General features: G+C 39.1%; 1 protein-coding gene across 7 annotated transcripts in view; it reads right to left on the bottom strand.

Moving 5' to 3' along the window:
* LOC134671828 (protein disabled) overlaps positions 1-17,465 on the bottom strand; it is a 48,654-nt gene that overhangs the window by 20,141 nt on the left and 11,048 nt on the right. For 6 of the 7 annotated variants that reach the window (XM_063529670.1, XM_063529665.1, XM_063529666.1 and 3 more), the window contains 6 exons: positions 12,938-13,123; positions 11,661-11,885; positions 8,995-9,585; positions 8,364-8,558; positions 7,526-7,683; positions 6,421-6,514 (listed from right to left, as the gene is read on the bottom strand). In XM_063529670.1, the coding sequence (XP_063385740.1) occupies positions 6,421-6,514; positions 7,526-7,683; positions 8,364-8,558; positions 8,995-9,585; positions 11,661-11,885; positions 12,938-13,123 (1,449 nt within the window). The remainder of the gene's footprint in view (positions 1-6,420; positions 6,515-7,525; positions 7,684-8,363; positions 8,559-8,994; positions 9,586-11,660; positions 11,886-12,937; positions 13,124-17,465) is intronic. The other variant, XM_063529669.1, reaches the window with a different exon arrangement.

Below are 17,465 nucleotides of genomic sequence, written 5' to 3'. Positions count from 1 at the left end.
GGGAATTGACTTCTGTATCTGAGATAACGTCAATCTATGACCTCTCTAACTTGGACTTCATTGAACAATTTCCGTATTCTTACTAACTCTTAGTCTATCCATAAATTCCGCATTTGCCTAATTGTGTCTAAACAACTTCAAGTTTGATTTAGTTAGTTAATTTATGTAAGTAGTTAAAACTATCGAAACGAAAGCTGAAATTTTGATAAGTAACACGAAAAGAAATTTCATTTATTATTTATTAAATTTCTAATACGCAATGAAGTCCGTATCAAATTTAATTTAATTTTGAACTATCTATCCTTTGGAGAATCATTCAAAGTAAATTCAAAGAAATATTTCAACAGACTTAAAAAATATTTAGGGACAAAGATTATTTCACCTTATTTATTTTTAAAGACAATTACTAAATACAATTACTAAATACCTTATTAACCACCTCTATAACTGAAATATACTCTATTCTCACCTCTATTAATGGAACCCTCTGTAAATGAGACAGAAATTTATTTGTACCTGGCTAACTGGCAGCCTGTGTAAGTGGAAAACCTCTTTAAGTGAGACAAATTTGCTCGTCCCTTGAGATCTCACTTATCCAGGTTTCACTGTATTAGGAAAATAAATCAAAATTTCCCCACGGTATTTAATGACTAGAAACTTAAAAGATATTGACATAATAACTCTGGAATCCTATATAGTTTGGACCCCGTGGCATAAGAAACTCGAAGAAAGTTATGTAAATAACATGGTTTCAATGATTAATCGTTTTCTTCTTGCAATATTTGATAAGAACAGCCCTCTAAGACGCAAACGTATTGCAGACGAAATATGTCCATGGATAACTGATAATATCAAATTCATGATGTTACTTCGTGATGAAGCATTTAAAAGAGCGCATAATTCTAATTTAGACAAGCATAAAAACTATTATAAACAGCTGAGAAATCTGATTACCTTAAGCATTGAACGCGAGAAAGAAGCATATTTATTTATTTTATTTATTTTAGATATTTAATTCAGGCAACAAGGCCCATATTACAAATACCTTACAGACTAACATACATATGTTAGTGTGGTGTGGTAGTGTGGTGTGGTATTTCACCCACTACGTAAATAAAAACAAAAAAATACCTAAATTGTTATGGTCACATCACATCTAAAAAAGACGACTATCTTCAGTGATATAATATTTAAAACTTACAGTACTAACTAACTTATTTACTTGCTTTTTAATGGGACATCAGTTAGCCGCGACCATGACCAGTGAAACCTGTGTCGAAATGTCGGTAAATAAAGGTAATTGAATAATTTCTTCCAAGAGAAACCTGAGCACCTCATAACCTACACGAGTGGGTTACACTCCACCCAGATAGACTACTCATAAGTCATGAGTGACTGAGTCATGGGTGTTTTCTATGTATTTAAGTATTTGTAGAAGCCTTCTTGAGCTTACTGTGGGACTTAGTCAATCTGTGTAAGAATCATATATATAAAATTGAAAAACCAGAACGGGATAAAAAACGAGCGAAGAAGAGAGATGGCGCCTTACAAATTTCTAAAAAAGTTTTTGACACGTATCTCGAATACAACGCACGTATGATAAGAAAAAACTGTTTAAATCTATTATCTACATATGGGAATAAAACTAGAATATAAAAACTATCGCTTTCTATGCGTATTTAATTTACAATAAGTAAAAGAAATTTTCATAACAATCTTGATTTTACGATATTCGCCCATTTTCGGCAACTCTCGGTTGTTTTCGTTTGGCGGTGCTACAGCCTAGACCAAATTATCTGTAAGTTAAAGTAACTTAAATTATGTTTGTCATGTTGGTATACAGGTATTTCTGAGTTTTTTTACACGAAGTAAAATAAAAAGTGCTGTCAACCTCAACCTTAGTCTATAGAGCCCATACGAGTGATTTATGTCATATATGACTTATCATTCTTATCAATCAAAGTAATTACTATATTATTGTTATCAATTTGTATTTTGTTGTTTTAAATTTATTTTTGAGTTATATTATTCAGATTGACTTTCACGGCTTCGGCAAACATTGCCATTCGTCCGGGGAACGGGCTAAGAATGCTGAGATGGGCCAAAAATACAAAGTTGATAGTAAGTTATATAGGTAGATTAAAGTGCATGTTCAGATATTATTGAGCGACCTGATAAAAATAAGCAAATATACAGTCAGCAGTCAGCCAAATATCGTAATATAATTTTGTTGCCATAGAAATAAGGATGTGGTCCGATATAGTGGCGAAATATTGAGAGACAAAAGCGGCTAAATTCAGTGGTAGCTCGGACACTTAGAGAGAATGGGAGAGGATCGTGCCGTGAAGAGAGCGCAGGTACTTGGGACAACAAAATGGGAGACGCCCGAGTGGACGTCCTAGGTACCGCTGAAACGACGTAGTTGCTCAAGACCTGCTCAACCTCGGCCATGGCGACTGGCGAGAGCTATCGCAAGACCGAGAGGACTAGACTACCTATGTTTGTATGAAAAGGCGATTTAAGGGCGGTGGTCGTCCATATTCGTCTTAAGGCGAAAATTAATCTAATGAACGTTTTTGCAACTAGGCTTATAAGAACAAATAATAATTTTATCTTGAAACAAGTTTTGAATAAATACGTGTAGATGAAAAAATACAATCTTGCCTTTTATCAAATCACATAATTTTTTGACAAATTTGCGAATTGAGTTATCCAAATAACGGCTACAAATAAGAAATCCCTATTACAGTTTTAAACCATGGCAGGGCAGGCAACTAAACATAAGACGAACTCTTTATTTCATTTACGCGAGCGGAGCTGCGGGCCCGTCTAGTGTCCTATAATATTTATTAATTTGTAAGAAGGAGCCAAATCAGCAAAGTATCTAACTGCAAAGTTATTCGAGAGGTGGCGTAGCTACTTTAACGAGTTACTGAACACGCAACACGCAAATGTGTCTCCTCCGGAACTGCCCCCTAATCTTGGACTTGTTGCCCCTATTATACCAGACGAGGTACAAAATTGCCTTCGCAACATGAAAAACCGAAAGGGCCGTGGGCCCTGACGACATACCTATTGAAGTGTGGAAGGCGATAGGTCCTCGTGGTGTGATCATACTTACCGACCTTTTTAATCGCATCCTCATCAGACGCAAGATGCCCAACTCATATAGATTGAGCATTATAACACCAATTTATAAAGGCAAAGGTAGTGTACAGGACTGTGGAAGCTACCGCGGTATTAAGGTCATGTGTCACACCATGAAACTCTTCTAGCGCGTAATCGACTCAAGGCTCTGGCAAGAGTGCACTGTCTCGGAATGTCAGTATGGGTTTCGTTCTGACTGTGGCACTATAGATCCCATTTTTGCCCTAAGAATGCTAGTCGAAGCCTACAGAGAAAAGAAAAAGTCCTTGCATATGGCTTTTCTGAATCTACAAAAGGCTTTTGACTGCGTACCGTGCCAGGTAATCTGGTGGGCTTTGAAGGAGAAGAATGTGCCACAAACCTATGTTGACATGATTCGAGACATGTACCACAACTCGGAATCCATAGTAAGGACCGCCGTTGGCGATACTCTACTCACCCATTCCCGATCACAGTTGGTGTTCACCAAGGCTCAGCCCTGAGTCCTTTTCTGTTCAGCGTAGTGCTAGACGACAGTTTCAGCGAAAGTCCACGAACCATTTCCATGGCTTATCATGTACGCTGACGACATTGCACTTACAGATGAGGACAAACAGAAACTGAACCAATGGAAGGGTGTGCTAGAAAACGACGGTCTAAAACTAAATGTTGCGAAGACCGAGTACATGGCATGTGGCGGCATAGACCCTGACCCCATAAAGGTAGGTGACGAATTTGTTGTGAAAACGAATAAATTAAAATACCTTGGGTTCATGCTGCACCAATCGGGTGAAATCGATCACGACGTCCAAGCCTGAATTAGCGCTGCTTGGGCAAAATGGCGAGAAGTAACCGGTGTCCTCTTCGACCCCAGGATACCAGTGAAGCTAAAGGGCCTTGTGTACAAGAGCATCATCCGACCAGTCTTTATTTATTTATTTAGATATTTAATTCAGGCAACAAGGCCCATATTACAAATACCAACTACAGTGAAACCTGGTTAAGTGGGACCTGGATAAGTGAGAAACCTCTATAGCTGGGACTCATGGTGCGGTCCCGACACTTTAGCACTGAATTACCTCTGTTACTGAGAAAAAACGAACCTCTATAACTGGGATTCGTTGTTGTGGTTTCATAGTCACATTTACCTCTATAATTGAGACGGAGAGTGTATTTTACCTCTTTTACTGAGACTATATTTATAAGATTACATTTTCCTAATTGTTTTTTAGAATTTTATAGGGAATTGACTTCTGTATCTGAGATAACGTCAACCTATGACCTCTCTAACTTGGACTTCATTGAACAATTTCCGTATTCTTACTAACTCTTGTACACTACTTCTCTTTCTTACTAAAATTGTGTCTAAACAACTTCAAACTTTGATTTAGTTAATTTGTGTAAGTAGCTAAAACTACCGAAACGAAAGCTGAAATTTTGATAAGTAACACGAAAAAATTAATTTTCTTTTATTAAATTTCTAATACGCAATGAAGTCCGTATCAAATTTAATTTAATTTTGATATATCTATCCTTTGGAGAATCATTCAAAATAAATTCAATGAAATATTTAAACAGGCTTAAAACATATTTAGGGACAAGGATTATTTTACCTTATTTAGTTTTAAAGATAATTACTAAATACCTTATTAACCACCTCTATAACTGAAATATATTCTATTCTCACCTCTATTAATGGAAACCCCTGTAAATGAGACAGAAATTTATCTGTACCTGGCTAACTGGGAGCCTGGGTAAGTGGAAAACCTCTTTAAGTGAGATAAATTTGCTCGTCCCTTGAGATCTCACTTATCCAGGTTTCACTGTATATGGTAGCGAGACCTGGCCTGTCCTCGGAAGGCATGTCCAGCAGCTTCACGTCACGGAGATGAAGATGTTGCGATGGATGTGTGGCGTTACGCGACTAGATTGCATACGTAACGAACACATCCGTGGCAGCCTCGGAATCCGTGACGTAGTGGATAAGCTGCAGGAAAGTCGCCTCCGATGGTATGGCCATATACGCCGTAGACCGGTGGATTACGTCGGAAATAGATGCCTTAACCTCACTGTCCAAGGCCCTAGATCACGCGGCCGTAGTAGGCCTAAGAAGCGCCGGCTAGACGTCGTGATAACGGACATGGAAGAGAACAATCTCATACCAGAGGATGCTGAAGACCGGACGCTAGCTAAAACGCTAGGTTGAAGAAGAAGAAGATTGATCCTAGCGAAAAACTGTACAGAATACTTAATGTAGAAAATTTTATGTAGATTACTTATGTATCAGAACATTTTTTGGTACAAGCCACCGTTTACGAGTTATTTACAAAAACTATTGACAATTGATCATAATTAACTTTCCACCTTAAATATTTTTTTAAATATTGAACCTAGCGAAAAAGTGTATAGAATATTTAATGTAGACAATTTGATGTAGATTACTTATGTATCAGAACATTTTTTGCTACAAGTCACTATACGAGTTATTTGTAAAAAAACTACAAAGGGACATTAAACCCAATGACAGATCAGTTCATCAGTGTCACATAACATAAATTGACCTCCGCATTGGATAGACAGCAACATTGAATGATTCAGTAATCAAAGAAACTTAATTGCTGAATTGGAAATCAAAATAACTAAAATGGGCCAGAATCTCCAATTTTCTACTACTACGTTTTGTGCTCATCGATGTTAGTGTCGTAAGCGCCATCGACAATAAGGTCCCTTTTCATAGATAATACCACAAATGTCATAATGTGGGCTGGAGCGAAAGAGTGGATAGTCATGTCTTACAAGTTTTTTGAGCTCTTGGTGTTCTATTGACTTTATACCATAATGAAGAAATTGGCATAGTCAGTGTTAGCAAGAGTGTTAGCTAATGCCAATATTATTATTACCTAACCAGACAATTTTGGCACAGAGTTTTTTTGCCATAGATTTTCGTAGTTTTTTTTTTCAGTAAAAAGTAGTACTTATTAATAATTTACCCCCTTATTCATAAACGTTTACTAAAGTTGACAAGCCGATAATAATCGTTTGTCCCTTTCCATCATACTAATACGGCGGAAAGGGACAAACGATTATTATAGTCGCACCAATAAAAGTCTGCAGCGCATTTGATAGCCCACGCAGTGTAAGTGTTATTTATACGCCATAATTTCATAGAAGTTTGACGTTTAAAATGACACTTGCACTGCGTGGGCTATCAAAATTGCTGCAGACTTTTTACGGTCTAACTCTATCGGCTTGTCAACTTTAGTAAACGTTTATGAATAAGGGGGTTAATGTTACCGCTCTATCATTGTCGGCGGCGAGGTAGGACCGGAGGTAATCCGTGAGTTGAGGTAGCGTCATGGACGACAACGTCGCCGCTGGAACTCTTAACCTGAAAAACAATGTTTTTTGTGTACCTCTTTTTTTACTTATAATGCATGGCAATTAGAAACAGCGGCATCTAGTCAAAACAGCTTCACGATTCACTAGGTAAAATAGCATAGAGATGACACGGGGGAGGGGCCAAACGACCGAGCGAGATGCACTTATGGAAATTTCAATAGGAGTAGCAGAGAAAGCGGTATTATTGCTTGTCCTTGTCACAGACTCACTTTTTGCTTGTTCCCCACCAAAAATTTAGTAGGGTTTATGGTGGGCAACAAATAACCCGACCGAATTACGTAGATTGTTTTTGGTATGTTGTCAGGAAAGTTAAAACGTGTTTTTAATATTGTCGCTTTGCGTATGTTTTGTCCCGCACAGAGGCACGCGTATAGCTCATCTATGTAATACTAGGTGTCTATGGTCTATTCTTAAGGCCACCACACACTAGGGTCTTCGGGGCTATTCATAAATTACGTCATTTCAAATTAGGGGGGGGGGGTCTGGACATCGGATGACGGTAGCATGAAATAGGAGGAAATGGGGTCATTTGAAGCATGGTTTTTGGATGACTATAGCCCCCCCCTATAGTCATCCAAAAACCATGCTTCAAAAAATCAAAAAAATGGGGGTCAAAAATCTATAACGTAATTTATGGACAGCCCCTTTTGAGCGTCGGCGTCTAGTCAACGCTATGATCGCGCCGCGTCGCAGCACAGTTGCGCCAACTTAGCGTCGAGCAGCAGCCACAGAGTTGACCAGACGCCGACGCTCGGAAGACGCTAGGGACGCCCTTATGTGTATTAGAAGTTGGGCCGAATATTAGCTATAGCTGGTCAAGCAAATCTTGTCAGTAAAAAAAGGCGCGAAATTAAAATTAAATTTTCTATGGGACCATATCCCTTCGCACCTACATTTTTCAAATTTACCGCCTTTTTCTACTGACAAGATCTGCTTGACCAGCTATAGAATAGACGGTTCGATTTTGGAATTTACCTTCTGTAAAAAAAAAACATGATACCTGTGCGCTAACTCCTCCATACTGCAAGTGAGGAGTTGGCTCAGTGTAATGTCGAACCGTCGTGCGGCGGGCAGGGGAGGTGGGGCGGGTGACAAGTATTCGTCCTCGCTACTTGTTGTGGCTGCTGATGATAAACGTGGCTTCATGCTGCGATCCGCCTGCAAACATATATTGTTTTGTAACCCCCTTATTCATAAACGTTTACTAAAGTTGACAAGCCGATAATAATCGTTTGTCCCTTTCCGACGTATTGGTATGATGGAAAGGGACAAACGATTATTATCGGCTTGTCAACTTTAGTAAACGTTTATGAATAAGGGGGTAAGTCTACAGCTCTAGCTAATATCTCTAATCAAATCTTAGCCAATTAACCCATTAAGCGGCCTATCACCACACGTGTGATATGTACTCAATTTGGGTACTCAACTACTGAGTCGCTATGACCCAAATTCAATCAGATGTGTGGTTTGCTTTGCACCAATTTGTTGTATAGTCGTTCAACGGGTTAAGCGAAAAAATGCGCGGAACGATGGAAACGGAGGCCTGGCTATGGCCCTCAAAGGTTTGAAAACCCCATACCACTTACAATAGGTTTCCTCTTCCTAGCTGTGCCCTGTTTATCAAAAGCTTGTAACTTTAATACAAGTGGAAGTCCCTTTCTAACAAAAGCTGTCAAAAAGCGACTTCCATTTGTATTACAAGTTACAAGCTTTTGCTAAACAGGGCACTGGTCGCGGCAGCGGCGGGTCCGCCTCGATCTTTGCCTCTTTGCCGTGGCGGCTGGCGGATTACTGTGAGCTCAACTAAGTACCTTTAGATGGAGAGAAGTGATGCTTACCAGAGGCTCTCTCTTTCTAGCCGGCCGCGGCAGCGGGGGGCCCTCCTCCTCTATCTGCGGGGGCCGCGGCGGGGGGCGGGCGACGGCGAGCTCGCCGACTTTCTTCGGAGGAAGGGGGGGTGGGGGGGAAGCGCTTTCTGCGTTTAGTTTGGAACTGGGCTGTGGACGTTGCCGGATTGTGCTCGTGTCTGTGTTCTGGAAAATTATAAAATGTGTAAATGAGACGTTCAAAAGTGGAAAATCTGTATCTAAATGATTGTATTACACCTTGTCTGGCTGATATGTTTTTTTCCACTTTTGATCGTCTTCACAGTTAATTATGATAATAACAGCTCGATTTGAAAGTCAGAAACATTTTGGTGAACCAAAAAAAAGATATAACGTTTCCAATTTCCAAGGATTCAGAAGCTTGAGCAAGATGAAGTTGAAGATCCAAAAAAAAATGTATACAAAAATAAAATATACACATACATCCGAGCGTTTCAACCGCCCCACTTTCGTCTAATTATGATGAATCGATTTTTTTTTGGATTGGATTTTTTTAATGACATTTTATTTATTGTAGCATTTCCAAAAATATCTACTGCCATCTTGTACACAAATATTACGAACGTAATTTAGAAGAAAGTACCTGTCTTTGTAGCCTAGGAGACTTAGGAATGGGCTCAGGCGGCAGCGTAACCTGCAGCGGCCCATTGAACACATTCTTCCCTTCCGTCTGCACTTGCGACTGCGTTTCCGGCCGCGACTGCGATTGCAGTTGCGTCTGCTGCGATTGCGACTCCGCTCTATCAAGCTTCCGACCGTACTCCTCACGCATGATCGAATTCTTACTCCGTCTCTGTTTCGGAAACTCCTGCATACTCGTAAACGGATCCTCCTTAAACGAGTCCGAAAACGGATCGGTGCTGTCAAACGGATCTGTCTCCTCGAACGGATCGATCTGCGCGAAAAAATTCCCGGCCGAATACAACGGCCGCCCGATAGAAACTGTGCCGCCAGAGTGCCGCGTCAATGACGTCATGGTCGTTTGACCGTACTCTTTCTCCGGCATCTCGGTAAGGAGAGACTGAGACGGGACGAGATCTTTGAGCACTTTCTTTGGCGGATTTTTGAGCTCCTGAAAGAAGAGTTTTTTGTCAACGTAAGGTTTACTCCGGCCCGTGCCGAGGGGGTCTAGTTCCGTGAATACGTCGTAACCGAGCGCCGTCGATGTCCGGACCTGTAACACAGGTTTGGGGTCATTCGGCCCGTTTCTCAATATTAGGCTAATAGTAATAGGATAAGTGTCATTTTGTAGGCATGTCTGTTTCTATATCACAAATTCTAAACTGTCATTTAGGGTTGTGCTTATAGGATTCCTTGAAGTTTTATGACAGATATTAACCACTAAATATTTCAGAAGAACAAATTAATTAGGACTTTAAAATAGAACATTTCATTTTTTCCAATTTACTGACAAATGCAGGTCGCTCAAAGCCATCGTAGATATGTCTGTCACAAATAATTTTCGGAAACCACACTCAAATCAGTCTATCCGTTTGGGAGCCACACAGACAAACACAAAGCATGGTTATACAAATAGACATCAATGCGTCGGAGGTTAAAAACTACAAACATTAAATGTTCATTATCAAGAAATCGAAATGGGTGCCACCGTGACCGTGACATAGAAGTTAAAGCGTTATCCGTGTAAGCTAAAGACGAATATGGTATCGACTACTAGAGGGCTTGGTCACATTTTCTTTACATTACGTCTGTCAATTTAGTATCTCGGATATAGAAACAGATATTCACGACACCACACTAACAATATTAGTCTAATATCGCAGGGCGGAGAAGCGACAGAGACGGCGGTGCTGGGTACTACTCGGTGGACTCGCATTGTGGAGTATTGGGAAGGTCGCGGTAAGCGCACATACACAGACAACACTCAGTAGGGACATGCAATCGTGTGGGGCTCGGTTTAAAGGGGGAGTTCTCGAACGGTATTAGACTAAAATTATTAGTGTGTTGTCTTGGAACATATAATAGTAAATATTAGTCTAATAACGTTCGAGATATAAGTCGTAGCGCTGATACTAAATACGGTTGTAGGTATTGAAAATTAGATTTTACTCTTTTTACCGAACTAAGTGTGAATTAGAATTAGAATTAACCGAATTAGAGCTAAGTGTGTATGGACAAATACCGAATAATAGGGTAATTTTTTTTAAATAATATGTAAGAAAACTTTTACTTTAAAAGTGTAAATTACCAGCGAAAGATGTTTATTACCATTTTACACGACATTCACTACAGACTTCGACAAATAATTATGTAACCTATTTACTGAAATATTTATTGATAATATAATATGTGAGTAAGTCTAACTTATGCTAAACTTATGTAATGTCAATATCTGAAAGACATAATTGTCAAACAAAAAAACAAACAATAGCGTACATATGTTCAGATATTTTGATGGCGATTGCACTCTAAATGTTAAATGGCGAATGATTAATGTAGCAAAAAATATAAATAATATACGAAATATGAGATGTCTTTGTTGTAATGTTTAAAACGTTTCACGTGGTTTTAATGTCGAAATTAATGGATTAAAAACTTCAATACCGTAAGATAAAACAATTTTAAACTTACTAGGAAGTTTCTGACTATAGCTAGGAAAGCTAAAAACATACTTAAATGCTTAATTACTTACATGACTACAAATGTGTATTTTTTATATTTCAGATAAGATTTTTTTTTGCGATATTAAGATAAAAACAATAACATTAATTTCTAATTTCTAACTACTATGCAGATAGCTACGATGGGTTAATAGCGAATACGGGACGATACGTCAAAATACGTTAGTTACATGCATTACGAAGCCAAAATATGCAATTTTAATTATTAAAATCATAACAAACACATCAATTTATTACATTACAGCGCCATCTATTGATGTAGGTATAAGAGCGTTAAAAGTAGATGGCTGATTTTAATAATGTTGAAATCGCCTTTAAGTGGAAATTAAAGTATTCCTTGTCCCTGACGATTATGATAACTTTCTTGAGGCATGCAGACTAGAGATTATTATCTAATGCAGCCATGGGGTTTATAAACTGGAAAGTAATGTACGATTCAAGCAGCTGAAATCTAGCATGAACGAATTTCAACCTTCTATACAGTAGTTACATTATATATTTCAATGGCCATGCTAATAGTCAATCAATCCGCGACGCGGTATAACGCTGCCACTTTAATATGAAACTTAAGTACTGTATATAAGGTTGACATTTCTTTGTCACTCACCGGAGCTTCAGGCTCGACCCGCTGCGGTGCTGGCGGCTCCAACTCCGGTGGCAGATCGAAAGGCAGTTGCGTCTTATTGGGACTGAATACGGTGCGCGGCGCGGAAGCGGTCGCTGACGCGGAAGCGGAGGCGGTAGCGGAGGCGGAGGCGGAAGCGGACGAGGATGCTGAGGAGCGCGATCGCGCCGTGGTACTGACGCCGGGGGGCGGCGGCAGAAGACCTTTCTGCAAACGATGAAAATTGTATACATTCTGACGTGATTTGATACAAGTCTCCGCTCGGATTTAAGGTTCAAATCGACAGAAAATATCCGCAGTGATCTCTCGTTGACTTGCGCTGCCTTCATCAAAGTAAGGACTAACCCCCTTATTCATAAACGCGCTGCAAACCTCAATTAGCTAATAATCGTTCGTCCTTATCTGTCATTTTGAATTATGTATTTGTAAGAAAGGAATAAAACATAATTGAACTAAATCAGGCCCGTAAAGTTTTAGGTATAAGGGGGGTCTTAAAGCACGGCCCGCTATCGCAATCACTAGGCCATCTGTAGCGATCGCGAAGTACTTAGACTGGTGGTAAAACCAGTTTTTTAATACAAAATTCACAGCCATCAACCAATTTCTAAACAAAACAAAATACAAACGAGCGACAGAGATTGCACTATAAACAAGTCCCTGAAGAGTTCGGTGGAGTCAGCATTTTCTCAAAGATTTCTTTTTTATTCTAAGTTTCAGCTCTTAAGAAGCCAAAAGTCAATACATAAGTACATAACCGTGTGTGGCTTGTAATATGAGCAAAAAAATTAACTGTAGGCTGTACTCCTCATACTGATCAACATTTGTTCAGCGACTTTAAAAAATAACTTGTAGTTTGATTTTTAATACACTTTAAAGGTTATTCAAAGACGCAATGTATTGCGAATTTTGTTATGTTTAAGGCTTGACAGGCAACGTCAATCACAATGAAATGGCGTCTATTAAAGATAATATTTATTTTGTATGAAAAATAGGGAGTCTAAACACTTCATAATTTGTAGAAGTTGTTGAACAAAAGTGTCACCGTTTGAGGAGTACAATCTATGTTTTAATTATTTGCTCGTGTTACAGGCCACACCCGGTATATATCTACTAACCTGTGAGGGCACTATAAACGAGTCCCCAAACGGGTCCGTGGACGGCGTCAGGCCCTCGAGCTGCGTGAGTCCCTTCCTCAAAGAACTGAGTTCTTGCTCCAAATCATTATGAATACACTAGCATTAGGAAACATATTTACAAACCTGTGAGGGCACTATAAACGAGTCCCCAAACGGGTCCGTGGACGGCGTCAGGCCCTCGACCTGCGTGAGCCCCCTCCTCAAAGAACTGAGTTCTTGCTCCAAATCTACTAATTCTGCGACGCCACCTTCGGCCGTGTCTTGGTTTTTTGGAGTCGATGTGCTCGTCTCGCCGATCGTTGTGATACTCTAGAAATAATAGAAGGCACGTTTTTAGGTTAGGGATCATCCATTAATTACGTCACACGAATTTCTAGGTTTTTTGACCCCTCCCCCCTGCTTGTCACACTTGGTCACATTTTGCAAATCCCTCCCCATCTGGTGTGACGTCACATTTTAGGCAATTTCGTTTTCAACGAAATCGGCAATACTAACTCGGCATTATTTTTTTATTAAAAAAATATTTTTGGTAGATAAAATAAATATTAGTAATTTTATAACACAAAACTAATTAGGAACGAAAATTACCTACTTCCAAAACCTCATTATTTAAATGTACAGCGAATAAAAAAAATTCGGTTACTGATGAATAGTGATAAAGTTAAAGTGACGTCACAATGTTTGTGACTCCCCCCTCCCCCATGTCACAACATGTCACATTTTCTTAACCCCCTCCCACCCCCTAAACGTGTGACGTAATTAATGGATGACCCCTTAGGTATATTATGGGGGACATATAACTAAAGTTTAAATTTTCTATAAAAACTAGCGACCCAGCCCAGCATCGTACGGGTTACACAAAACCTTAACAAATTATACACCTAAACCTTCCTCAAGAATCACTCTACTGATAGGTGAAAACCGCATGAACATCTGTTCAGTAGTTTTTGAGTTCATCGCGAACATACAAAACAGAGAGACGCGGCGGGTGACTTTGTTTTATAAGGTGTAGTGATAATTATTTTGAAAAGGTCAAGGCATGTGTCATATTTCGCAAACGAGAAAGGCACACATAGTCACACTCTATTGAAAGGTGAAAACTACATGAATATCCGTTCAGTAGTTTTAAACTTTATCGTGAACAAACATACATACAAATACACAAACAGACAGACGCGGCGGGTTTTATAATGTGTAGGTAATGATTTATAAAAATTTTATTTACCAATAACAAATAAAGTGATAATAAAACAACATTAAAATTAAAACTAAAATTTAACAGAACTTATAAATAAAAAATGCTCCCCAGGTCGCCTTCGTTTGTTATGGTGCCCAGGAGGCTGGCAGCGTTTCCTTTTATAAAATAATTCCAGAGTAACAGGTACTGTTGGCGCGTTGTTTCATCTCCTATTTTTCATGGTGACTACCTAGTATTGTGTTTTCTATTTCCCACACAATTACGGCTAATCATACTGGAACTTTAGATATATCTAACTAATCCTTGGCGTTTCTATGACGCGAAAGGCTGACAAATCATTACCGCGCTCATTCCCATCCGTTAGATAACCGCGGTAATTTCCGCGGAAATCGTTTGCGGCCCCGTTTTCAAGCTCGATCGAAATTATGGCTGCAAGATTTGCCGGTTGCAGCAACGTCAAGAACGTGGTTTAGCACAAAACTATATAATTTCTTAAAGGCACAATAATCTTTTCGTGAACGTAAACACTATACACGGTTTGGTGCAAGCAACCCGTAATAGCGAAAAAATATTTTTCACCACACCAGCTCGGAAAGGCTTACTTTGCACTTCAAAAACTGATAGCAAAGTTGCATTTTATTCACATGTGAGACAAAGTAATCAAATGCAAATTTTGAGTTGGTTTCTTATGTTTGCTGGTAGAAATGACTTTTAAATGATGATTTTGGATGATAAATATTTAATATCATTTATTTGGATTTGATTTTGTTTGATATTTTACATTTAATATTTGCTTCGGGTTGGTGTGGTGAAAAATTTTGTGTTTCACTCGGGGGCAAATTTTGTTTAACCCTCGTGCTTTGAAACCCTCGCAACGCTCAAGATTCCATTTTTCGAACCACTCGCTGCGCTCGTGGTTCAACTTTGGAATCTTTCGCTTGCTCGGCTATCAATATTAACAGGAGCGGTTAAACAACGACTTTGCCCCCTTGTAAAACAAATAACTGTTATATAGCTGGTTATTCGACTGCCCGTTAGCCCTTTGTACTATACGAAATATGATGCAAATTAGACCAGTTACACCTTGACCATTTCCAAATAATTATTTCTATAGAACATTTTAACTTATATGTTCATAACAATGTTTTTTTCTATATCTCGCACAGTAGGTACGTAAGTACCTTCGTATGCGATCATTTAAATTAGATTTTATGAAAATAAAACTTTCAATGTATACGAATGAGTGAAGGGAAAGTAAGGGCTCATTTAGACGATGCGAGAACTCGCATGCGAGATTCATTACATTGCGAGTTTTGGTTGGTCGGTTAAATTGGACGTAACCAACAGTCCGCAATGTAACTAAAATCGCATGCGAGTTCGCGCGCCGTCTGAATCAGCCCTAAAGGTGAGAAAAATCGTTACAAAAAGAATAATACCACTTTCTTCTTCCTACAAGGCAACTGGAACGAAAGCAACCTCTTCCTGGACATTAAAACAATTCACTTAAACTATAAACAGAAAAAGGCCTTTTTTATCTTTCAATGTCAGCCGTTTTCTGGCTACTGATCAAAGAATAAAGAGTTGGAATGTATCGAATGTTATTCGGTTTGCGTATTGACAGAGGCAATAATGCGGTGTTTAAACATAAGCCGGACATTGCGGACGTGCGTCTATAGACATCCTTTTTAGGGTTCTGTAGTCGTACCTGTATCGAAAAAACCGGTCAAGTGCGAGTCGCACTCGCGTTCCAAGAGGGTTCCGTGCATATAACACTTTAAACCCTCGCGTTTTGTACACAAATTTAATTACACAAACCACACCACACACACACCACCACACACATCACCACACCACACCACACCACACCGTGACCACAGCTGGTGCAACTCAGTTGAAACGTCGGAAATTATATCGCGGTAGACCCGTTTGTCTAGTTAAATATGTGGTTCCGTACATTACTCAATTTTTAACAATGTATTTTTAATGCGGTTTTCACCTATCAATAGAGTGATTCTTAAGGATGGTTTAAGTGTATAATTTGTTAATCCGTGCAAAGCCGGGGCAAGTCGCTAGTATCCTATAAAGTAGAGGAATAAATAAACAAGGTTTTTATGCGACTTTTTTGCACAATGCTTATTTTATATTTCACGCCCTCGACCGTAACCTACGTTATGCAAAACGTCGCCAAATATAACGCCGCGTCAAGGGAATGCCTTTGTACGCAACCTGACTGCCCTTTCATAATGACTGCATACATAACATGACGATGATACACCCTTGGCAATAACCGACCTTATTATTTGCACAATAAAATGTAATTTGCAATGATGTAAATATAACCGAGTCATAATCTGTTGTGAGTTGAATGTACAGAGCGAAGCAGGTTTGAATCAAGAAAGAATTTGTATAGAATTACGATGTACTGGTTTTTGCGCTTTGAGATGTTTTAATAGCTTCAAGTGTAATTGCGATAATAGTAGAACATAGTAATGTAGGATTTTAGGGTTCCGTACCCAAAGGGTAAAAACGGGACCCTATTACTAAGGCTCCGCTGTGCGTCTTTCCGTCTGTCTGTCACCAGGCTGTCCAGGCTGTATCTCATGTACGTGCGTAGACAGTTGAAATTTTCACAGATGTATTTCTGTTGCCCCTATAACAAATACTAAAAGTACGGAACCCTCGGTGGGCGAATGTAACTCGCACTTGTCCGGTTTTCTCTCATAGTGACAATGTCAGTATTGACATACTGCATTGCTAATAGTGTGCCTACTTAAAATAATACGAATCAAATTATTTAATAAAAATAATTTCTATGGTTACAGAACACTATAAATCAGGGGGGGGGGATCAGTACAGTTAGCAGCATTACCTTGACACGCTCTTATTCTCTTAATAATAAAGTTATGTCAAGATTATTTTGAACACCTGGCACGCTTTGCAACTTCTGCTGCTGACTGTATTATCTGTGGCCAGTTCTTTTGCGCCGTCTTTTAGCTCTGTCACGTGCTTTCGTTCAAAAAAGCTTTGTCGGAGCATTCCGCGGGCTGTCCCGTACAAACGCATTTTGTTTCCTGTGTTGCGACTTTTTTTTCGGCGTTTAAAGCATGCCATTATTTTTCTGTGCATATTTTGACCATTTGTCATAGAAAAGGAAACTCTTATACCTGCAAATCATCAGAAAATTCGCGTTTGTACGGGACAAACGGTAGACAATTTCATGGAATGCTCCTGTCTCAAGTATATTAATTACTATATGCACGTGTTTTTATACACGGTGTAACATGAGGAAACCGAATAATTTTAACAGCGTATTCCTGATCATATTTAGGGACAAAAATGTCCTATAAACTTTTTTGAAATTCGCCTAGTTTCAGAGTTAATAATTATTTAAAAAAACAGTTATTTATTGTTACCTAGTGCAAAGCGCCCTTTTAATGGCGATGTTGCTACTAT

This window comes from Cydia fagiglandana, chromosome 16 (genome assembly GCF_963556715.1).
Source record: "Cydia fagiglandana chromosome 16, ilCydFagi1.1, whole genome shotgun sequence".
Classification (NCBI taxonomy): Eukaryota; Metazoa; Arthropoda; class Insecta; order Lepidoptera; family Tortricidae; genus Cydia; species Cydia fagiglandana.
Note: the sequence above shows the minus strand (reverse complement) of the source record. Positions and strands in the feature narration are given on the sequence as shown.